The sequence below is a fragment of the Acomys minous genome (assembly GCF_964271855.1).
Source record: "Acomys minous genome assembly, chromosome: 1".
Lineage (NCBI taxonomy): Eukaryota > Metazoa > Chordata > Mammalia > Rodentia > Muridae > Acomys > Acomys minous.
Genome location: NC_140483.1, coordinates 28,070,496 through 28,094,395, shown reverse-complemented (window position 1 = coordinate 28,094,395; position 23,900 = coordinate 28,070,496). Strand labels below are relative to the sequence as shown.

Genomic DNA, 23,900 nt, shown 5'->3' with positions numbered 1-23,900 from the left:
ATAGTAATGGGGTACACCAGGAGTCTAGATTCCTGTAAGGGGTCCAGGGGATCCCCGCACAGCACACACAAGGAGCTGTGTTTGGACATAACAGCTCAGGCTCACTCAATCCCATACATCATTAGCAACCACAGAACTGGTTGCGCCTCAGATGAGCGAGCTGGGTGGCCAACATGTTCCTGGCCTCCACAGGGACTTGCTACTGTGTCACAGGCTGCTTCTCCCCCCCAGTCAACTCCATGCTGTTCTTTTGGCAAACACACACTTCACACCAATTCAACCCAGCAAATGTTTATTGGGCACCTACAGTAGTCAAGGCACAGTACCAGGGACTATGGGCACAATGACAGGAGGGTAGGTCTCAGCCTCAAGAGGCTTCCAGTCTATGAGGGAAACAGATACACTGACAGAAATATAAGGCAGAATGGGGTGGACTCTACGCCTGAGGTAAAAATAGTGGGAAAACAGGAGACAGAGAAGGACAAACATCACCTCGGGTGATTGACACTGGAGTGGCCTTTCAACCAGTCCTGACCAAGTAGGTACAATTCACACAGGTGGGACTAGAGAGAGGATACTTCAGACACAGGAGTAGCGGACAAGTGCATCAGTGTCCAGAGGAAGGAAAGCCGTCTGCCTTGACTGGAGAGTACTAAAGACTGACAGGAGAACTCAAAGCTGGAGACGCAGAGGGTGGCCAAATGGTACAGGCTGCCCTCACAATATGGGGCCATGGAACTTCATTCTGTAGGCAAAGGGGAGCCGCTGGTGATGAGCTCGTAAGGGACCCAACCCCATTTCCTCAATTCCAGGCACACTTCGGCAAACAACACGGGACTAACTTTATAGACTCACACCTCCTCTAGGTCTCAGAGAAGATCCCAGCTCAGATCTTAGGGCCACACATACTTTCCAAGGCTGCCCCAAACCAAGAAGAAGCAGCCTCCTTAGGCAAATGTTGAGCTCTCCTCACCACCAACTCCAGAGAAAAGGAAGCGAGGCTTTCCAGAACCGCTTGAGTGTAAGGGGCGGGGCAGACCGAGGGTACCAGACAAGGCCCACTCGGCCATCCTGAGCTTGGTGAGGATACGCTCAGAGAAAGCAGGAGAGATGCAGGAAATGGTGAAGAGACACAAGTAGTAGAAGTCAGCATCACCCAAACTAAACCCCCTTTTGAAGGCTTTTTGGCATCACCATGCAGCCCCCCAGCCCTCCGGGTGAAGAAACCCTGAAGCCTAACTCACTGGAATCAGCAGAGGAAGTTGCCATGCGCATACACAACATAGATGGTTCTCTGCTGGTAGACGCTCCGAAGATCCCGCCTAACTATCCAATGAAGAGGGGGAATGGCGCCCACCTCCACCTGGTCCACCCCAGCCTGGGAAGGGATGTGAAGCCACCGCTGTCCAGGTGGATACAGCAATGCTGGTCAGTGAAGGCTCACCCAGGACCTCCACACCAGCTGAAGTGGTTGCTTGGGTGGGGAGCACGGAGGAAGGTGAAGTGACAGCAGGATTCCCAAGGAGAAACGTTCCCGGGGTGCTAGCGTGCACCTCTGAGCCCGACGCCACCGGGCTCCCACCTCCATTGCTGATGGTCCACAGGCACGGGTAGGGGCTGCAGAAACAGGGGAGACAGGAATTGGTGGTGATGCTTCAGTGAATAAAACGCTACCAACAAGCGCATGTACATTGCGAAGCAGAAGCGATATCCCCAAGAGGGCGTCTAGCAGCGACTGTGTTTCTGCAGAAAATCCCAAAGTCCCAGTGAGATATAGTAAAAATAAAAATAAATAAAAATAAAAAATAATAATAAATCGTCTAGATTTTGGTGCTGGCCATACTAGTAACAAGTTACTCAATCTCAAACAGCATTTCAGCTGTCTGAGACCCCCCTCCCAACTGTCTAAGATGTCAAGACAGTGGAAGGACGGTACTTAAACTGTATAGTTGTGGCGTGGTCTCTCCCTGGCTGAGGAAGGGAAAGGGATTCATATAACCAGCAGGACAGTGCCTCCAGCAGCCCTTAGTTGTGACTCTTCTGCCACTTATTAGCTCTATGAGGTTGGCCAAATTACTTCCTATCTCTGAATCGCACCTTCTATAGCCTCAAAAAAAAAAAAAAAAATGAAGAAACAATTCTGTATACCTCAGTGATTATTGTAAAGATTAAATTAAAAGGTGCCTATGTGATGCCAAGCTTCCGGTACTCGGTACATGCTGTTTTCCATCATGCTGACATCCCCGAGCCTCAACTCTCAACCCTGCTTCCTAGTACAAAAGCCTGGAGAGATGGCCCAATTACGTCACCATGTCAACCCATAGAACGCTGGCGCCATAAAAGAGAGAGCTTGTTGCTGGAGAGGGACTTTCCTACCACCTGTTCTCCAACAATAAAGGAGCCATCCACCGTCACCTTCACTTCCTACTAGCTTCATGTCGGAATGATAGCTTAAAACGATACATCCCGGAAGCAATGCACAAAGTCCCAGAAGATACAGGAAACCTCCAAGTTCCCCTATGAGCAAGCCAGGGTCTTACCTGGGCCCTGGGTTGATTGGCCCATTGGTGTGGGGTACCGACAGGATGCTGGCATGGGGTGTGGAAGTCCAGCTGTCAGGTCCTGAGAAAACTTGCAGATTGTTGCTCGAGCTTTCTCTCAAGTTCACTTAGGGGAAATAACAACAGTTCAGTTGCCAGATCATGTAAACACGGTGACCACTGACATCATCACAGGGCAAAATAAAACTGCAGCTTATACCACAGGCACAGTCTGTTGGTAGCTTTTGGAGGAAACAGACAAAATAGGAAGTCTGTCTTTATCGAATGCCATCTACAGCCCAGGTGCTACTCTCAGTTTATTACCTCACCATCATCACTTTATAGACAAGGCTGGGGGAGGGGGACCACTTTGCGCTGTGTGATGCACATCTGCCTGACTCACTTCATCATGGTCACTACCCTTCAAGAATGGATCATATCAGAGCCAGTCACAGTAGCACACGCCTGTAATCCCAGCACTCAGGTAAGCAGAGGCAGATGGATTTCCATGAGTTCAAGACCAGCCTGGTCTACAAAGAAAGTCCAGGACAGCCAGGGCTACACAGAGAAACCCTGTCTTGAAAAAAAAAAAAAAAGAGGAAAATAGACCATGACAATAACAGCATCCCTCATAAAAGGCCAAGGGACTGCCAAAGCCCAAAGGAGATTTCTGAAGTCCTGGCCTTTATTCTCCTTAAAGACCCCAGAGATTTGAACTTCAAGAGAAGTGTCTCTTCACAGGAACAAAGCACTGCGCAGCCTCACTTGTGTGTAGACTACAGAAACGGTGGGTATGTAGAAGCAGAGGATGGGGTAGTGGGACCAGGAGTGGGAAGATGAGGAAAGCATGCAGGCACACGGGATGAGTCAGAAATCTAGCACGCAGCACGTGGACCAGAACTATTGTGGGGGTGCGGGGCTGAGGATGTAGCTCAATTGGCAGACCTTACCTAGCACGAATAAAGCCCAAGATTTGATCCCATGATGGTACACCCCTGTAATCCCAGCTCTTGAAGGTAGAGGCAGAAAGATCAGAAGTTCAAGTTCAGCCTTGACTACATCCTTCAAGGCCATCCTAGGCTATATGAAGCACTGTCTCAAAATAATAATAAGAATAAGAATGGGAAGAAGAAGAAGAAGAAGAAGAAGAAGAAGGAGGAGGAGGAGGAGGAGGAGGAGGAGGAGGAGGAAGAGGAGGAGGAGGAGGAGGAGGAGAAGAAGAAGAAGAAGAAGAAGAAGAAGAAGAAGAAGAAAAAGAAGGAGAAGGACAATGACAACGACAACGATGATGATGATGATGTATTATACCATGAAATTTTACTAAGAGAATCTATTTCTTTTTTCTTTCTTTTTTCTGAGACAGGGTTTCTCTGTGTCTCCCAGGATATCCTGGAACTCACTCTGTAGACACAAGCTAGTCTTGAACACAGAGATCTGCCTGCCTCTAGCTTCCAAGTGCTAGGATTAAAGGCATGGGCCACCACTCCCTGGAGAGAATCTATTTCATATTTTAAATGAATGTTAATTTGCCTGAACATAGTAACAATTTCACTGTATAGGTGTGAATATGTGTGTATGTGTATGTCAAGATATTATTGTATACCTGTGATGGTCCAAATAAAAATAGACCCCATAGGCCAATAGGGGGTGGCACTCCTAGGAGGTGTGGTGTTGTGGGAGTAGGCGTGGCTTTGTTAGAGGAGATGTGTCACAAGGGGGTGGGCTTTGAGGTCTCAGAAGCTCAAGCCTGGCCATTGTGCCACTGTCTCTTCCTGCTGCCTGTGGATTCAGCTGTAGAACTCTCAGCTACCTCTCCAGCCCCACGGCTGCCTGCCTAACAGATGCAAAGTTCAGGTGTCACCGAGGAAGGAAAGACGTATCCCCCATATCGTGAACTTCACTCAGTTGTTGTATTTAGTGTTGATCACTCATGTTAGAACAAGGATCTCCACATTGGTAAGGTGTTTGGCCATTTTGTTCATGGGCCTAAAATAGCCCCTGGCATATAATTTGTCCTCAGGTGCATGAATAATTAAAATTAAAAACTAACCTTTCTCTTTCATTCTCCCCTCCCCCACCTTTTTTAAAAAAGCATATCTAATATTCAGAGAGGGTCTGAGCATGCACAAGGCTAAGGCAGTCAAGGCAACACAGTTAATAAGGAAAAATAACAATACCAATTCTACAGTTAGGCTGAAAAGTTATGGAAGCGGGGTTAGCATGACTCCAACTCAGCCAAAGGCCTGAAAAGACTGGGTTGTGATGCCCCAAGGCAGCACAGGAGTTCTCCTGCACTGGACCCAGATTGGACCACCTCATAAACACAGAGATAAGGAAGAGCCCTGGAGGACATGAGAGGGCTGTCTCAACTTGACTTAGGGTCAAACACCAACCTCCAGCTGTCAGTACACCAGGACCCTGAGTCAAGGCATTTCATACCCACCAGAGACCAGGAACTAGGCTGAGGCTGTAGCCTAGTGGTACAGTACTTGTCTACTATGCATAGGCCCTGAAAGCAATTCCAAATAAATAGATAAACAAGTAAATGTGAAGAGACTAAGCTCTTCTATCAAATATTATTATATAAATAATATATGTATATGTATATATAATATATACTACAGATGAAAGAGGCTCCATCTTTCAGGTACTTCTTTTCACCAGCTGTGTGCCCCCACTGCCATGCCCAAGGGTTTAATTAACAGAACCACACACCTGAGGGAGAATGGTTTCTATGCATGTATGCAGAAGGGTAGGGAGCTTGCCGGTGTCCTCGGAGGCCAGGGTAGTGCTCACAGCCATGGTGGGTGTGGGGCGCAGGCAGGGGCAAAGGTGTAGCATACTGGTAACTGGTGTTTCCTGCTGTGCACATGCTATCCGGGTTGGAAAAGATCCAGCCTCCCACTGGAAAAGAGAAGAAGAAAACACAGAGACTGCCACACCAAAATCAGAGGGCAAAAGTTGCTCTGGCTTAATTAAAGGGAACATTAGCCTAGGAAGCTCGTGTGTGTGTGTGTGTGTGTGTGTGTGTGTGTGTGTGTGTGTGTGTGAGACTCACTGGTTACTCCAGATAGTAAGGCTGATTGGTGTGGTCACCCAGGAGGAGTGAGGAGCCCTCTCTTTTCTACCCAGTGGGAAAATGCTGTCTAAGCACAGTGGCTGAGGATCATCACTAAGATCTCAGTGACGTGGAAGTGGAGCTGGGTGTGAAAGCCCACTCTTCCAGCTTAAAGCGTATAAGTAAACAAAGCGTGCAGCATTCCCATTGTGGAAATGAGTGTTAAACAGGTGGGTGTAACTAGTCCCAATCCCTTCGAGGTCTTCATTTAGCTCTGCCTGGTCAGGGAGCTCAAAAGAGTCCCTACCAAAATCTACGTCTTTAGTGTGTTCTGAGATGGCTTCTCAGGGCCCTTCTGCACATGGAGAGCTCTAAAACGCTGCTGTCCTCATGGGGAGATCCAGATGTGCAAAGAAGTCAGCAGCGGTAGTGAGCAGGCTTCCCCTCGGGGTCCCCCTTACTGGCCTTATCTGGCCAAAACCCTTTCACAGGGCATCACACACTCTTCAGAAGGCTAGTGCCTATGCCACCTGACGTCCAGAATGGAACTCCTTGTCCCCTCACCCTTCCAAAATGTGTACTGTCATCTCCCCACCTGACCCCTAGAAGCCTTGAGGCTCTCTCTCTCTCTCTCTCTAACCCAACATACTATGTAAGCTTCAACTGTGTAGCACTTTCCTTGGTCTCAGATTTTCTGAATGACCTATCATGTTCCTGCGTGTTTATAATTTATATGCTTCCCCCTATTTATCACTCTATTTCTTAGATTAAAATTATAGACACTTTAAAGAAAATTTAAACTTCCCTATATCAATTAATAGAGCCCCCCCACCCGCCCCAACCCCACTTAGTTTGCCCCATGATGTCTACACCTCAGGATGTTTGCTGAGAACATTATGTGAATTTATATATTCACATACATATGTATATATACATATAGTGTGTGTGTGTGTGTGTGTGTGTGTGTATTATAGCTCATGAATATTGAGAAGGTGTTGATGCACACTGACCCTAACCTAAACAAGAAAACATTTGAATGAAGCCCCTTTAAAAGGCTTTCCTGGGAGCTTCTCCAGAAGATTCTACTGACACATCTACATAGAAGATGCCTTTACAGTTTGGGGCTAGGAGGGGATGAAGAACTCCATGGCTTTCACATGGCATCAAGACTCATTCTCAGCAGACCATGAACATCTAAATTAAAGAGTGTGCCAGCCAGAAGAACACAGCCCACTGAATCAACTAAGCAAGGCACATCCAGGCTCACAGAGAGCAAAACAGCAAACGCTGGGCCTGCACGGGTCTGCACCAGATCTGCTGTGTACATGTACGGCTGTTAGCTTGGTGTTTTTGTGGGACTTGTAGCAATGGGGGCAGCTGTGTCTTTGACTCCTTTTCCTGCTCTTGGGACTCTTTCCCTCCTATTGGGTTGTCTTGCTCAGCCCCGATATGAAGGCTTTTGCCTTGTCTTCTTGTATCTTGTTTTTCTCTTGTTTGGTTATGACCCCTTGGAGGCCTGCTCCTTTCTGAAGGGAAATGGAGGGGGAGTGAATGTGGGGGGAAAGAGCAGGTAAGAAGGGCCAGGAGGAGTGGAGAGAGGGGGAAATGTGATCAGGATGTATTATATGACGGAAAAATCTACTTTCATTTAAAAATAAAATATGTGTCAGAGGTCAACTTTCCTCCCACGGCACTGCCCTAGGGTTACCATTGCAGCTTTGGAAGCCTGGCTCCACATGAGGCCTCTGCTCTGCTGAGGCATGGAGAAATTAGCTCCACTGGGAATGTCCAGGCTACCTCAGAATCCCAGGTGTGATGCTCCAGCTCTCCCGCCCCCCAGTCAGCTCTGCCGAGTCCTAAACATCTGAGGCCAGAGCCTGCTGCAGCACCCCGCTGTAACTGGACGCCTGTTACGGAGCTCTTACAGGACAGCTGGAGGGTATAAACGTGTAATTTCCCATTCAGGGGTCCTACCTAAGGTTTGCTTGGCCCTCTGCAGCCTAGGAACTTGGCTTCTCTCTGGGAACTCTGGAAAGGCCATACACTTGCCTCGGGTGGGAGAAAGAATCTATGGGGGGGTCTTGATTAGACTGGGCCTTACTCAGTCATGACACTAAAATGAGTAAGAAAGGAGATGGCGCCCCATGTGGCCCCACATGCCTGCCACTCCACTCACAGTGAGAATAGGTGACATGCTGGCTCTCAGAGACGGCCTCTGGGATGTCCTTCAGGTGGTTTCTGAAAGAGTAAGGGGAGTCACAGCGTTGGTCACAGTCCAGCATACAGCCCATAAAATTCTCTGCAGAGGGTGACAAACACCTTGGAATAATAATAGTCGAAGCTACTACCCTGCCCGGGCCCACCTTCCCGCAAGCACTGACCTGGCAGCCACAGCAACATAGTAACCATGACAATTTTACTTTTCCTTCCCTGTCATTCTTGTAGCCATCACTTTTTACTTTGAATTGATTGGTTTTTTTTTTGGGGGGGGGGTGATTCTTTTCCGTGCCTGACAAGATTCAAACAGTAATAATAGCAACTAACAGGGCTTTGGGACAATTCCATACATTATGTGTGTGTGTGTGTGTGTGTGTGTGTGTGTGTGTGTGTGTGTGTGTGTGTGTGTGTGTATGTATGTATATGTATGTGTATGTATATATATGTGTGTGTGTGTGTGTGTGTGTGTGTGTGTGTGTGTGTCAAAAAACAAAAGAAAACACCACATATGTTCTTCAAAAGTTGGGGAAAGTGCAGAGAAAAAAAATATTTTAAAGTCTAAATCACATTTTAATGTGGCCATGTTACATTCAATCATCCACAGCCAAACGGGGCTGATAACGTACTGACAGCAGCAGGCCCTCCTGGACCTATAGGACCTGACATAGGAACAAACAGTGGTGACTTAGTTTGAATTTTGTTGAGTTCATTCAGCCCTGAAATGAGCCTTGCAGCTGGGGATCGGAGGCAAAGCAAGCACGAGCTCTGCTCAAGCAGCCTCAGGCTTGCAGAGCTCGGTTCACGAGATCTTACTCACCTTTCCTTGGCATCCAAGAAGGCCTTGGCGAAAGGGTTGTACTTGATTTTGAGAGCTGTTATCTTGCGTTTGCAAAGACAAGAGGTGTTAGCAAGAAACAATGCAATGCACACAGAGCCCCTGTGTCCCCCTGGGACCGTCTGTAGGAGTCACAATTCCCTCTTTCCTGTTCTCTTCCCTCCCCGTGTCTCACCGTTCACTCCTGCACCGGCTATTGCACTGTGGGGTGAAGATAGCGAATGGTACGCAAACTAAGCAACGTGAACGAGGCGGGCACAGAGCCGGGAATCAGTAAAGCCCTGCAGTGGTAATCTATTAACCAGCCTTTCCATTCATTGCTTATTTCCTTTTTTAGCCAAGAATCACTGGGCCCCTACCATAAACAATTTCCCTTCCTATCACACTGTGGAGTTTCAGCACGGGTGTGGTTCCCACCTCACTCACAGTTTTACAGTTCAGCACCAAGTCCTTTGTTCTCACTTACCCACCAGGCCAAGTTAATGCAGAAAGAAAAACAAAACAAAACAACAACAAAAACCCACATCATCTGTTCCCATCCACCATCACGCTACATCATCAAAATCCATTCAACAAATGAACAGACTCCTGTGACATATCATTTATTATATACATCTGTCTGTTAATACGTAGCTCTTACAATGAAAGGGAAATCTTAGTTATAAAGAAAAGTAAAAATTATGAGTCTGAATTCTCTCTCATCACCTGCCTCTGTCATAATGATCTGGGCAGAGATGCAGAGACATATAAAAAGACAGCCAGAGACAGAGGCAGAGCTAGAGAAAGATCTGGAAGCAAAGACAGAATATCTGTCTTTATCTCCCACCAACTGTTATGTAAGTGCCTTGAGAATAATGTCTGTATCTGTTTTGTTCATTGCAGTGTTTCCAGCATCTATGATAGGAGCAAATACTTTGGAAGAACTATTGAACAAAATATCGATGCCTGCAAGAACCTGTGTCACCTTGAAAGACAGCGCCAGTGGGGAGTATTGTAGGAGTTCCTGCTCACACTGGCCCACGGCCAGGCTTCCGCCAAGAGGCTGCCTTACTTTATAGAACAGCAGCGAGGTTCTCTCCGCGCACTTGCCCTGAGCTGTGTCCACAACATCACCTATAGAAATGCAGATGACAGGTCCCAACCTGATGATCACCAGGGTCTTGGTGGGAGACAAAACACTGCAGATTCTAGAAACAGCCGTGGAGATGCCTAGCTCAGATAAAGCCTCCACGTAAAGAAATTCACTTCAAAGCAACCAAGTTTTACCCTATCAGCTTGCTACAGGCCAAGCACCCTGAGGGACCCAAAACAAAGATTCCAGATTTCCAGTATGACCAACAGCTTTATAGCAATAAACAAATGTGTCTTATTGTCACCAGGAGAGGTTGCTTTTGGTGGGCTGCTGTAGTTCGTATCTTGAGGGTGACCCAAAAGCCCATGTGTGAAGGCTCAGTGCCACTGGGAGCTGGTGTAATATTTAGGAGGTAGGTCTCAGTCAGAGGTCTTCAGATCACTGAGACATGCCCTATAAGGAAATTTGGGGAGGGATTTTTCCCCTAAAAAAGTAAAAGGGGCACTTGGATCTATACTGGAGCCTCCAGAACTGTAAATCAAGGTACACCTTTCTCTGTAAAAGCTGACTAATGTACGGGCTTTTGGCAAACAGAAAGGCGTGAGAGCCTCTACACACACCCCGTGGTTTAGCTTTATCACTGCTGAGAGTGTCGGAATCCTAAAAACTTAAATTCTATTCAGTCTTGCTCATGGAAAGAAATGACTCTGCCCTGCTCTTCTGTGCAATATTCATATGCACTCGCATGCACACACACACACACACACACACACAAGGGGGGATGTCACAGATGTGGGCACAGGCACACGTGCCCATTTACCTCCTCATTCTGATAGGCAGTCACAGCGATGAACTGCGTTTCAGGGAATGAGCAGTTCATGACCATCCGATGGGCCCCTCCAACGCGCACTATGTGGACCTGAGGCTCGTACTTATGCAGAGAATTCAGCATTATCTGTTGAATGGGAGAAAATAAAGTCTTAAAAAAAAGCAAAGCGAAGCCTGGCGTATAACAGTTGATCAGCTAGCCAGCACCTTGGGTTCCTCACAAGCTCCACACCCACAGTGGCTAGGGACACACACATGAAGTCAAAATGAATGGGGAAGGTTTTTTTTTTTACAGCTGCTCCCAGCCAGCACTGCACTGATGCTCACGCTGGGGTCAGAGGCCAAAGAAGAGCTGTTCTTAAGTTTTCTATATCTATCCAAACCCAGGCTTCTGTCTTCTTGCTTTCCCCGTGTTTAGCATGGCAATGTTCATTTCAATGCATTCAAATATATATTTGTTCATATATGAAGAATCCCAGTAACTCAAAATGTTAACAGTGCCTACGGGCTAAGGAAGTCTGACACCAGAAGGTTAGACACAATTCACTCTTCATGGTTTAAATGAGAGGCTATTGACAGCCTCATGCTGAGAGATCTATAGGGCAGAAACAACTAACCTTCAAATTTCCATTTTAATAAAGAACATTCTGGCTCTCACAAAGCCTGGGATTACATTACTTCTGTCTCCTAAATGATGAACTCCCATATTCCCTACCACTTAGCACAGAGAGAAAGGACAGACAAAGCCATAGATGAAGGCTAGAGAGAGGAACAGGCCTTTCCCCCTCCCCAAACCCCACCTTCTGTGCCCCCAAATACTCTGCATTTTATAAAATAACTAACAACCCAACCCAGGGAGCTGGATTTGCAACCGGCCACAGAAACGGAGGAAAAGGCTTCACATGATGTTTACTCTAATTAGAGATTTTTTAAAACCTTCCTTATTTAGGGTTTGTTTGGATTATTTTTTTCTAAAAAAAAAAAAAAACAACCACAAAGCTGATTCAATACTCTATTGATAATTATCATAATGCCCAAGCAGAAGAAGTAATTATTTCATTTAGGAGCAGCTTTTTATTAAGGTATTTGTCTATTGCCAACATGCCACTTACACCAAAAAAAAAAAAAAAGCAGGGGGGAGAGAGAAAAACAAAACCCTGGTACCCACAAACATCTCCCTCCCTGGGCTGGGTAAAAAGCACCACAGGCAAGACAAAAACGGAAAAGAGCCTGATGATTAAGTAAACTAGTGCACTCTCTCTCGTTCTCTTAACATCAGGAAGTCCATTAAAAACTGAAGCACCAATTAAGAGCTGTTTATCCCTGTTTACATTTGGACTCCAGGAAATAAGCGGCTTCTGTGGGCAAAGAGGCTGGTGAGGACCCCTCTAATTGCCTAAATGCACCCTTGATATTTCTCGATCGGTGAGTGGGGAGGCGGCGCGCACGCGTACCTGCCCACCTCCGTTGAGCTTGTTGGTCAGCTTCACTTTGCTGAAGGAGATGGGAGCTTTCATCCAGTGAGCCCCAAAGTTGGGGGAGTCGGGATGGATGTAGACGCAGCTGTGGCTAGAGACCTCTGGCTTGCCTGCGGGTACCCATTCACCGTTGACGTACTTCCAGCGGTGGCTATCCGTCGGGACAAAGTCCAGCAGGAGGGAGTACATGGCATTGGGGTCCAGCCCGGTGACACTAATCTTCAGGACAGGGAACATCCGTCTGAAAGAAGTCAGAAACAGCCACGAAAGGGATGTTAGAGGCTCCCTTCTCCTCCGTGCCCCAGAGGCCTCTTACCTCTGAGACCTCCCATGGAACGCTCTGGAAGGGAGACCACATAGACAGCAGCTAAGACCACAGCCCTCTTTTTATGCGTGCATTTGACACTGGGGTTCGACTGTAAATCACTGTTCCGTGTGTTAAAATCTGCAGACCACCAGTCTAGTCGTACAAAAGGACATTCAGACAAGAGTGTCCTTGGGTGCCACATGCTTGGACAGCTTTCTCCCTACCGTCCTAAGACCTGCTCTCTCAAACTCACAAGGAACCCTGATCTTGAATAAAGGTGATAGCACATATATGGCTACATGGTAAAGCAAGTGGGAAGGGGGGCTTTGAGTGAACAGTTAAGAGTTCCTTTCCTGCAGGAATTCCCAGAGCCTTCCTCTCCCGACGCACGGGATGAACACAGATTGTATTGAGCATGAGCATACCCTAAACCTGGCCCCTCTTTCCTCTCACCATTTTGAAGGAATCTTGGTTCAAGGCACATTCTTCTTGATGTGTAGATATGAGGTCACTGATTCTTCTTCCACTCTCTAGAACAAGGTCAATATTTGCATCTATCCAAAGATCTGACTTCTGATCCTATAGCTTTTTTAACACCCACAAAGAGAAGCTACGCAGCAGCCATCACTCAGTCCCCAGCTCTTTCTAGGTTTCCTGCTTCCAGAAGGAAAATCAGAGCAAGGTGGGTCCTGGCAGTCAGGGACAGAGTTGATACTGCATGCGTTTCTAGCGTCCAAAGTGACCCAAAGTAAGCGTCCAGAGCGGCAGCAGGACTGGCCAGCTGGAGGTCATAAGCCTGAAGGCAGGGTATTGCAATCACTTCCCAAGAATCAACTCACAGAGTTCCTGCGACTTCAGAAAGCTGCCCTGTTGTGACATGAGTTTCAACCAATAAGACCAAATCAAAGGTCAAGGGAAGAAAAACGCATTCAGATAACACATTCCCAATCCCTATTCTTGGCTAAGAATTACACACCGCACCTCATTCCCCTCCTTGAGATGACTTCCCTTTCTGGTTACTGGGGAGGTTAATGCTGTGACTTCTTCTCTCTTCTGCTTTCCTTTGCTTCCCCCCCCCCTTAATAGAACCAATAGAACGTGATTTCTCCATTATTTTCTCTTGATATCAGATTGAACTCTTCCTCTTCTCTGTGAATTTGAACATTTTCAATTATCTTAATAGTACTGGCCCAGTGTAACAAGAGGGGTTACTGAATACACAAATGTCATTTGCAAAGAAACATAAGCGTGGACATCAGAGAGATGGCCAAAAGAGCCATAAAGTCATTTTTAACAACTTGAAAGATTTCTTATTCATGGAGGTATGGCTGCAAGCTTGGATCTTCTGGTCCCAAGCTTTTCCTGAAGTGATACATTTGGGGTTTGTTTTTGCTTTCTTCTATTTAATTTTACATATAAAAACTCCACAAGAACACTGTATGGTCACTCATTAATAAGGCAGAGGCAAAGGGAAGGAAACAGTCACGTTTGGGAGGCAGAAGCAGATGGATCTTTATGAGTTCAAGACCAATCTGGTCTACATAGTGAGTTCGAGGCAGCCAAGGCAACAAAGTAAGGCCCTCTCTTATAAAAACAAATTAAAAAAAAATGAAAACACAAGAGTGACACATAGAATTGTCACTTTGTGAACTGAAGTTTAAACGTACCATGAGGATATATAGCACCAGTAGCATGCCATTGTAAATAAGAGGAAGATGTGCAAAGCACATCCGGTGCCCTCCCAGGAGTACAGAATGATGAATGGCTCCAGACAACAGCATCACATCCAACACTGGGAGGTTCTGTACCCTTCTCACTTACTACTAAGAAGATAATCCAATGCAAGGTTGTTTTCCAGTGGTAATAGTTACCATATGCACCTGGGGTTAGCATGAGTTACACATCATTTAAGCCTTCCTTCTCCACAAGAAGATGTTACTGCACCCCTGGTTTAGTGCAAAGGCCCCAAGTTTCTAACAAGCCTATCAGCGGAGAGACTGAACGAGAAAGCTGTGTCTGCTGGGGCAAAGGAAAGGAAACACCCTCCCAGGGAGTTCTGACAAGTTTGAGTGGCCTACTCTTAGTCTTGCTGCTCTATTGCATGAAGAAGAAGCCCATAATGCCACGTCTTCCTTCCTTCTCAGTCCAGGGATACACTTGGTACTGTAAAGAAACCATGACAGCACAAGTCAATACTCAGCATCTCTAGACATCCTAAAAGCATTCAAGTAAGACGCGACTTCACACATTCAAGGGTAGCTACCGTAGAAAGATGGAGAACAGAAAATGTTGGTAAGGACAGAGAGATTGGAGTCTCACAGTGCTGTGGAGGGTGTCAAACCACACAGTCACTTTGGAAAATTGTCTGACTAAATATGGAGTTACTGGTTAATCCTGCAATTAGCTCCTAGGTACGTATGCAGGAAAGATGAAAAACCCATGACTACACATATGTAACAGCAGCATTATTACAAAAACAGACAGATCTATTGAATGAGGAATAGATGCCAAATGTGTTACATTTATATGATGGGGTGTTATGAAGTCACAAAAGGTCTGCAGTACTGCTGCATGCTACAGCATACATGAATCTTGAAAAACACTGTGCTAAGTGACAAAATCTTCACAAAGAATCACATATTATACAGTTCCTTTGTATGAAATGACCAGAATAGGTAAATCTATAGAGGCAGAAAGTAGACTGGTGGGTCGCTGACGGCTCAGGGATCTAGGGTTCTGTGGTGAGGGTATAGACAATGAAAATGTTCTCTAATCAATTGTGGGGAGGGATTAACAGTTCTGTAAAAATGCTAAGCCCACTGCACTGTGTGCTTTAAATGGATGAGGAATATGCTATATGACTCACATCACACAACAATGCTGTCAATTGACATGAAAAAGCATGGAAGGCTAAGCATGGAATGGCTAAGATCAAAAATTCAAGCGACACCACATGCTAGCAAGGATGTGGAGAAAGAGGAACACTCTTTCATTGCTAGTGGGAATGCAGACTAGTACAGGCACTTTGGAAATCTGCCTGGTGCTATCTCAGAAAACTGGGAATAGGGCTTCCTCAAGACCCAGCTATTACACTCCTTGGAATATACCCAGAAGATGCTCCAGCATACAACAGGGACATATGCTCAACCATGTTCATAGTGGCCTTATTCATAATAGCCAGAACATGGAAACAGCCTAAGTGTCCCTCAGTAGAAGAATGGATAAAGAAACTGTGGTACATTTATACTCTGGAATATTACTCAGCTATTAAAAACAAGGAATTCCCGAAATTTGTGGACAAATGGATTGAGCTAGAAATGATCATAATGAGTGAGCTAACCCAAGGGGCATGTCCCATGAAAGTCTTCACTTACCAGGAAAGTGGGACAGAGAGGACATCCTATTGGGACTCTAGGTGAGAGAAATATAGGAGATGGGGAAATAGAAGGATCCAGAGGGTCCTAGAAACCTACAAGAAGGACATTATGATGGGCGGATCTGGGCCCAGGGGTTCTGCTCAAACTATGGCACCAACCAAGGACAATACGGGCAGTAAACTTCGAACCCCTACCCAGATCTAGCTGATGGACAGGACATTCTCCACAGTTGAGTGGAGAGTGGGGATTGACTTTCACACAAACTCTGGTGCCCCATATTTGGCCCCATGTCCCCTTGATGGGGAGGCCTGAGGAAATTCAGAGGAAGGATAGCAGACTACCAAGAAGAGACTTGATAACCTAGCATCATATTCAGGGGGAGGAGGTTCCCCTCAGTCACAGTCATAGGGAAGGGGAATGGGGTGAAAGTGGGAGGGAGGGAGCAATGGGAGGATGTACAGGGTAGGATAGCAATTGAGATGTAATATGAATGATTTTATTTTTCAATTAAAAAAATAAAGAAAAAAATGAAAGAATGATCAACTTCTTTCTCTTTATGCCCTTTAGTGTTCCATTTGCCAAGAACTTTATGATTGTTCTGGTTTTGAGATCACCATGTGAATAAACTAAATGATGACACATAATTTTGATCTCTATCATTGAAATGAGGGATGACTAAATCTGTCAGCTTGACAAAGTTCTTAGAACTGGGCTAGACCTCCCTCTCAGCCACGCTAATCTCCTTCCACCTCGTCTCCCCCTTCTCCTTCTTTGTCTTGATCCACAATGACCTTGATACACCATCCATGCAATCCTGGCCATCACTCATGGCAAGGCTGTGCTATCAGGGATGAGACCCATCTCTATCCAACGTGATTTTTCTCCTCCATTGTCCCCCAAAGCATGAATAAGCACAGAGAGGATGGAGAGTCTTTGAGGAGTTTAAACCATATGAGTCGTCAGCCTCTACGTCACAGACTGCCGGCACTTAGCTCGACCTTGAAAGGGTCTCTCCAGAGAAAAAAGAGGGAGACTGAGAAGGAAGAAAAAGAAAATGTGACAAAGTAAACAACTTGTCCCTAAAACACTATAGTTGATGGGTCATGGGCACTAAGTTTGACCAGCAAACCTGGCTTTGGTTTCACTGTGAAGCTGGGTGTCCTGTTTTAATTTCACCAGTTGGGAATCTTGGGATATATTGATGACTATTGAAATATTGATGAATGTTGAAAGAGACTAGACAGGGTGAGGGGCTACGGAAGAAAAGGGGAAGAGATGAGGGGGACTTTTTAAGGAGGGGAAGAACAGAGGCTGTCCAAGGCAACATTCGGGAGGTCTTGCTCAAAAAACACCTTCCTCACTCAATAAGAGTCATCAGGTGCTCACTAGAGCTGTCGGGGTTGAGGGGTGTGTGTGTGTGCGTGTGTGTGTGTCTGTGTGTGTGTCTGTGTGTGTCTGTGTGTGTATGCGTGCACATGCGCGCACTCCTGCACATATGTTGTATGGTTATGAAACACATGGCACATGAATGTCAATAATGAAAGCAAGCAGGCATGAGTGCAGCTGCAGCTGTCAACTACGCATACGTCAGAGGGGAAAGAGAGCTGTGACATCAGGTTAGAAGCAGATGTGCAGAGACCCGTGACCTTCCACATTTGTGACTGTAAAGAGTAAGAAAACAATTCATGGGCTACCCACACATGGAGATGAACCTGCCTGGGGCATAACCTTCACTTTTTCCCTCTCTTGTGCTGCCCTCACTGGAAACTGCCGGCAGGACACAGCCATCACTAGCACCGCCCACTTAGCAGCCGATCCCAAACCTGCATCCCCAGCCTTTATTTATGATAGGCACCAGCTATGTCAGAAAATGCTTCTGATTTCCTAAAGTCTATGCAAGACAAATTTAACTAACTGAAATTTATTAAATTGCATAAAATATACATTAACTACAGCACTTGCCTTTCAGATGAAGATGTTTGCAGGTAAAGAAAACAACTGCATTGGGCCTGAGCTCACAGGCTACTGTCTCAGCAATTCAGGAGACTGAGGCATGCGAGCTGAAAACTCAAAGCCAGCCCAGACAACTTAGTGAGAGCCTTCAAAAGAAGGCTAGAGATACAGCTCAGTGGTACATCACGTGCCTAGTATGTAGGCAATCCCCGCACGGGAAAGAAATAAAGAAGGGAAGAAAGGAAGGAAGGAACTGGGCGTGGTGACACACATCTGTGATCCTAGCACTCAGGGAGGCAGAGGCAGGTGGATCTCTGTGAGTTCGAGGCCAGCCTGGTCTACAAAGAGAGTCCAGGGCAGCCGAGGCTACACAGAGAAACCCTGTCTCAAAAAAAAAAGAAAAAAGAAAGAAAGAAAGGAAGGGAAAAAAAAGAAGAAAAGGACAAGAGGAAGGAAAAAGGAAGGGGGTAAAGGAGAGAGGAAGAAAAAAAAGAACTACAAGAGATTTAATTTAGTTGCCTGTTGGAATTGAATGTTTTTCTGCAACCTAACATATAAATTCCTAGCTTAAAAGGTGGAGGGAAAGCAAGCACAGGCTGGCAGCGCTGCAGGTAGTACTGTATCTGAAAGCTTATCTGACATGAATGGCTGAAAGTGTGGTGGCCTGCTTGTTGTGGTGGTGGTGGTGGTGGTTGAATCTGTGGTGGGGGAAAAAAATGGAGAAAGGAGATAAAGGAACCATGGGAGCACAGTGTTCAGGCTTAGCTCACTGACCTAACTGAAGATTCTGGAAAATTCCACAAGTCCGCAATTCACAGGGCCAGGCAGTAAAGCAGCCATGCCCTGCAGGAGGCCGTGATCCACCTGTGCAGGAGGGCCATGATCCACCTGTGCAGGAGGCCGTGATCCACCTGTGCAGGAGGGCCGTGATCCACCTGTGCAGGAGGGCCGTGATCCACCTGTGCAGGAGGGCCGTGATCCACCTGTGCAGGAGGGCCGTGATCCACCTGTGCAGGAGGGCCGTGATCCACCTGTGCAGGAGGGCCGTGATCCACCTGTGCAGGAGGCCGTGATCCACCTGTGCAGGAGGGCCGTGATCCACCTGTGCAGGAGGGCCGTGATCCACCTGTGCAGGAGGGCCGTGATCCACCTGTGCAGGAGGGCTGTGATCTACCTGTGCAGGAGAGCTGTGATCCACCTGTGCAGGAGGGCTGTGATCCACCTGTGCAGGAGGGCTGTGATCCACCTGCGGAGAGGCAGTGGGGAAAGCAGGGATTTGAAGAAGACACGGGCCTGGCAGAGAAGGGCGGGTAAAGAAGAGGCATAGGGGAAGAGATGACGGGCTAAAAGGAAGGAAGAGGGGAGTGAGGGAAAGATAAAGCTGGAAAGCTGAGGTCTGTGGCAAGAACAACAAAGTCTGCTACAGTCTTAACCTGAAAACCCAAGGAGAATGAGAGCAGCTCCTGAGCAAGCTCCATCCCTAGTCACCACAGCAGTTTCTTACCGCCCTCCCCTCCGCCTCTACAGAATAAAGCACGCTGTGAAACTCCTGGCTAACACTTAACACTAAAGGCCAAGAACCACTGTGGCCACAAGTGCACTGTTTCCACAAAGAATTATTTTGACATTGTTAATATGAATGACTTTAAACATAAATAATTTTAAACTTTAAGTACTGAAAGAAATTTTACGGAGGTTAAGAAAAGAGGTAAGAAACACTTCTCAAGTGGCAAAGGTACATTCTGGTCTAATGTACTGTCAGTTTGGATTTAATAACACCTGAGAGATTTCTACTGCCTCTATTAAAATACTTGAACCATAATTTAATCTATCATTTATACTTATTTAGACTGTAAAAGAGAACCATTTTGATGGCCAGATACTGCAATCCAGTTACTGGTGTGACCACCCAGTTAGAAAGCATTGGCAGAATGTCTCACACACAGCCAGACATGATTATGTTTTCACAACTGCACAACTCATCTTTGATCAAGACCAAATCCACTCAGGAATGTGGGGGTAATTCCTTGTCATTCAAAATATTTTATATCAAGAAAAGAAACAAGTGAAATTAAATCAACTATTCAAAGCAATATCATTTAGAGTACACATACGGAAGTCTGTTTAGAAAGGAAAAAGATGTCACACTATCACACAAGTAGCTTAGCTACTATAATTGAGGTTAAAAAACTCACGTATTTACCGTATAACTTTGACTCACAACACAGTTTGCTGTCATGCAACGGCCCCCAGGTTCGTAAGTCTCCCAGCTGTACAAGGGATAGCTCATTTCCCGAGCTGTGCTTAATCCAAACTTAGAAAGCTGAGACCCCAGGAACTGAAGCATTTTACTCCAGGACAAAAGGCAGCCTGAAGTTTACCTGCTTTCAACTTTTTTCTATAAGCAAAATTTCTCTCAAGGTGTCAGAATAAGAGTCCTGGCTCAATCAACCCCACTGAAAATGTCCTTCGGTGTCTCATACTTTCGTGCCCGTGGGGACCAAAAGATTTATGAGCACCATACTGAGGGTCAGTGTGGCTGAGCAGAGAGAGTTTCAAAATATTTACATCTCCGCGGCTCAGCGCAAGCTTTTAACGTTGCCTCAAAAGCCCCTTAACAGACACAACTTCACAGGATCCGAGAAATACCAGCAGAGAGCAGCATTCTTTTCAGGGAGAAGAAATTACAGCTCTGTTCACTGTCACTATGCCAGCTTTCACATAGCCACAACTACGCGAACTGCACAATCATAGCTGAATACTCTCCCTCAACACAGAAGGAAGCAGGTCAAGGGACAGGCAATGCGGTTAAATCTGCCCTTTCAATCTCAATCTTCAACTAGTCAAAATTGTCCCACAAGTCTGCTGTGCTTAGGAGGGAACTATCCAGGATCCAGTTAAAATCGGCTTTCTCATTATCTGAACAGGGCTGATCCCGGGTCTCCTCCAGGGCACACAGTCAGTCCACTTCCCCAGTGCATGGGCCCTGCTCCATTGCAAAGTAATTCCCCATACAATACCTATGTAAGACGAGTGGTTTCATCTTCCACTGCTCTAATGATCTCAGAGAAATTAACCAAGCTGGCTGAGTGACAGCCAGCTGAGACCGTCTTTAAGATGTTCGGAACCTGCTGCCTCTGAACGAAGAGCGCCCGGCCTCTTCCATGCTAAAGGCTGGCTGGCCTTCCTTGCCCGCCCAAGGGATGCAAACTCACCTGCCGTTCTTGGTCACGATCATTTCATTAGTGACTTCCTTGAATCTCTGCCAGAGGGGGGCGTCCTCCAGGATGATCTGAAGTTGCTTCTCCGTTGGGTCTCCCTTCTCCCTGCCTGCCTGAAGCTCACTTTCCACCACATTAAGCAGGCGAGACACGGTGCCTTCTCCAGCCTTCTGTGTGCCCAGTTCACTCATGGCCATAGGCCCTTCTCAAACTTTGCAGAGAGCCCTGCCCACCTTCTTGGCTTCCAGTTGCTTCCTTGCCTCAGTTGCTAGCTTTTCAAGCCCAGATGGTCAGTGTGTGGGAGTGGAAGGAGATGCCTCGGCTCTTGCTTAAGCTTCTAGTGTGACACCCCTGAAAGTCTCCAAATTATGCCGCCAACCTGTTAAGCTTCGGTTGGGGAGCAGGGTGGAGAGGGTGGGGAGAGATGGAGAAGAAAAAGCGCTCTCTTAATTACACACTGGATCAGGTGGGAGCCCGCCTGGCTTTCCCATTGGCTGCCTTGCCTTCAGTAGATGTTTAAGAAGAGTACTCCATCCAAATTATCAGGCTTTTATCTTGTTGTACCTGAAGAGGTCTAATCGGTGAATTGAGGACCATTTTCCTGTTAATTAAAATTATTCCAGGCCGAGACTGCAACAATCAGGCGAGTCATGTCTGTCTATAAATTGTGGCATGTGGCACCTATAGAAAAGGAGGTGCTGGGGTGTGGGGGGGCAGCGGGGAGCAACAAGCTTGCTGCCTGGGCGAGCTGTCCTGACAAGAGTCGTCAGCTGAACTCCATCCAGATGGGGAAGCCTTGCAGACAAGAGCGGTCAAGGGCTCCATGCCAAGACACGAGACCCGAGAATAAAGGAAGTTTTTCTGTGTGCCATGCTCAAGGAACTGAGGTCAAGGGGCCTCTCTGGTCATTTACCTCCTGGCTGTTCCCACACATGTTCACTGTCTACTCACCTCAAAGGGCCTTTTCATCTTCAACACACAGAAGAGCTTTGAACTTTAACCTTCCTCCCTAGACTCCAGGTCCCCTAATTTTTCTTATCTCTGGTCCTAGTGAAAGGAAGGGAGAAAGGAACTTGTACCAAATTATTCTAAGGAAAAAAGGCTGCTCCTCACAAGTGAGAGTCAACTTTTTATATCGTTAGGGCAGAGAGATGCTAACGTTTGGTCCAAAAAACGCATCCGGTTCCCTTTCGGAGAAGCCATGGCCCGTGTTTCCTCCCAGAGTGGATCCCCCTATTTCCTGAGAAGATGCAATTGGTAGAACCATTTCCTAGTGCATGGGAACTGGGAACCCATGGAGGAGACAAGCCAAGGTGGCTGAAACACCCAACCCGCTGCCCGCAGGAGAGCCTGGGGTGCTAGATTTTCTAGTCCTTACAAAGGAAAACAAGAATGCCAGACCAAAGGAAAAATGAAAGCAGAACGTTTAGGGGAAATGTCCAAATATGGAGGATGGCAAACACAAACTGAGTGCCTACTAAGTGTTACACAGGAGAGATGCAGACGAGAAGTGATGGCTTAGTAGAACTACCAATCGGATGGGGGAGGAAGTGACATGAAGTAGTTTGGTTATCAACTATGGTAAGAAGATGAAGGGTGAAGGGGTCAGGGAGCTTCTGTGCGAGGCAGGATGGGGGGATCCTGATTAAGATGGTGTACCTGCCGTAGAAAGGTGTCTTTGAGAAGGCGCCTCAACAGCGACTAAAAGGGACACGGGGTAAGTTGATAGAAGACTATCTAGAAGCGCGGTCCCAAAATGTCAGTCATGTTTTGGGCCAGGTAGAGGCCTACTAGAGGCCAGAGTAACAGAACACATCGGGAAAAAAAAATGTGAGCAGTGCTGAATCGGCTCTGAGGGAACCAAGAGTCCAGCATGAACAAATGAGTCCACTGACTGAGCCGGAGACGCTGAGGGAGACGGGGAGTCAAGCCGAGCCACACCTCACTTTGGAAATCAGTGTTTCAATTCTGTACAAGTTTCTAATGAAAGGAATGTGGTAGAATTAATAAACCACACCCTGACCCACAGAACATATATCACCTCACAACAATGAAAAGGAACACTGAAGGTAAGGTTTAAGCCTGCTCCCAGAAATACACCTCCTCCAAAGAGGCCACGCTTTTATTTTGTTGTTGTTTTTGAGACAGGGTTTCTCTGTGAAACAGCTCTGGTTGTCCTGGAACTCGCTCTGTAGTCCAGGCTGGCCTCGAACTCACGGAGAGGCCATGCTTTTTATCACTTCCTAAGCAGTTCACCAACCAGAGACCAAACTTTCAAATACATGAGCCTGTGCAGGCCGTGCTTATCCAAACCATTACAAGCAGTGAGTGCTCTAACCACTGAGCCATCTTCCCAACTCTGCATGTGAATATACTTCAGGAAGCTTCTATAGAATTAGCTTTCCACGTGACCTTTCCAATGGTCTTTCCTGTTAGCTACCCTTCCCCGTGCCCCTCCTCTACCCTGCCCTCACGGTTCTGCCCACAAACTCCTTCTTGCTCCCTTACGCCGCATTCCCCCCTTTACACCGCCTGTATTCTATCCCTGCTCCTTTGGGAGGTCCCCCGTGGCCTCTTACTAGTTTCCCAAACTCTCTGGCTGTTCCACTTCAAACGCCTATCTAAAGCCTAAAAGCTAGTGTCCATATATGAGAGAGAAGGTGTGACGGTTGTTTTTCCTGGATCTGGGTTACCTCACTCAGAATGATTATTCAGACTTCTATACGTTTACCTGTAAGTTTCATAATTTCATTTCTCTTAACAGTTGACTACTATCTCATTGCATAAACATACCACATTTTCATTATCCATTTGTCAGCCAGCATCTATGCTGTTTTTACTTCTTGACTATTGCAAATAGAGCAGCAATGAATACAGATCAACAAGTGTCCGTATGTTGGGATAGAGTCCTTTGCGCACGAACCTGGGAGTGGAATAGCTGGATCATAGGCTGGATCTAGTCCTAGCCTTCTGAGAACCTCCATAGTAGATGAGCCAGTTTGCACTCCCACCAG

The 23,900-nt window shown here is 46.6% G+C and overlaps 1 protein-coding gene across 1 annotated transcript; it reads right to left on the bottom strand.

Moving 5' to 3' along the window:
* Window positions 1-287: 287 nt before the first annotated feature.
* Window positions 288-21,083, bottom strand: TBX19 (T-box transcription factor 19; the record flags this gene model as incomplete). Its single annotated transcript, XM_084790338.1, has 8 exons — window positions 288-1,617; window positions 2,541-2,667; window positions 5,256-5,444; window positions 7,775-7,836; window positions 8,633-8,694; window positions 10,543-10,677; window positions 12,005-12,269; window positions 20,881-21,083. 8 exons carry the CDS (start codon window positions 21,081-21,083, stop codon window positions 1,323-1,325), a joined length of 1,338 nt encoding a protein of 445 aa, XP_084646464.1. The 3' UTR covers window positions 288-1,322.
* Between the last annotated feature and the right edge of the window lie 2,817 nt (window positions 21,084-23,900).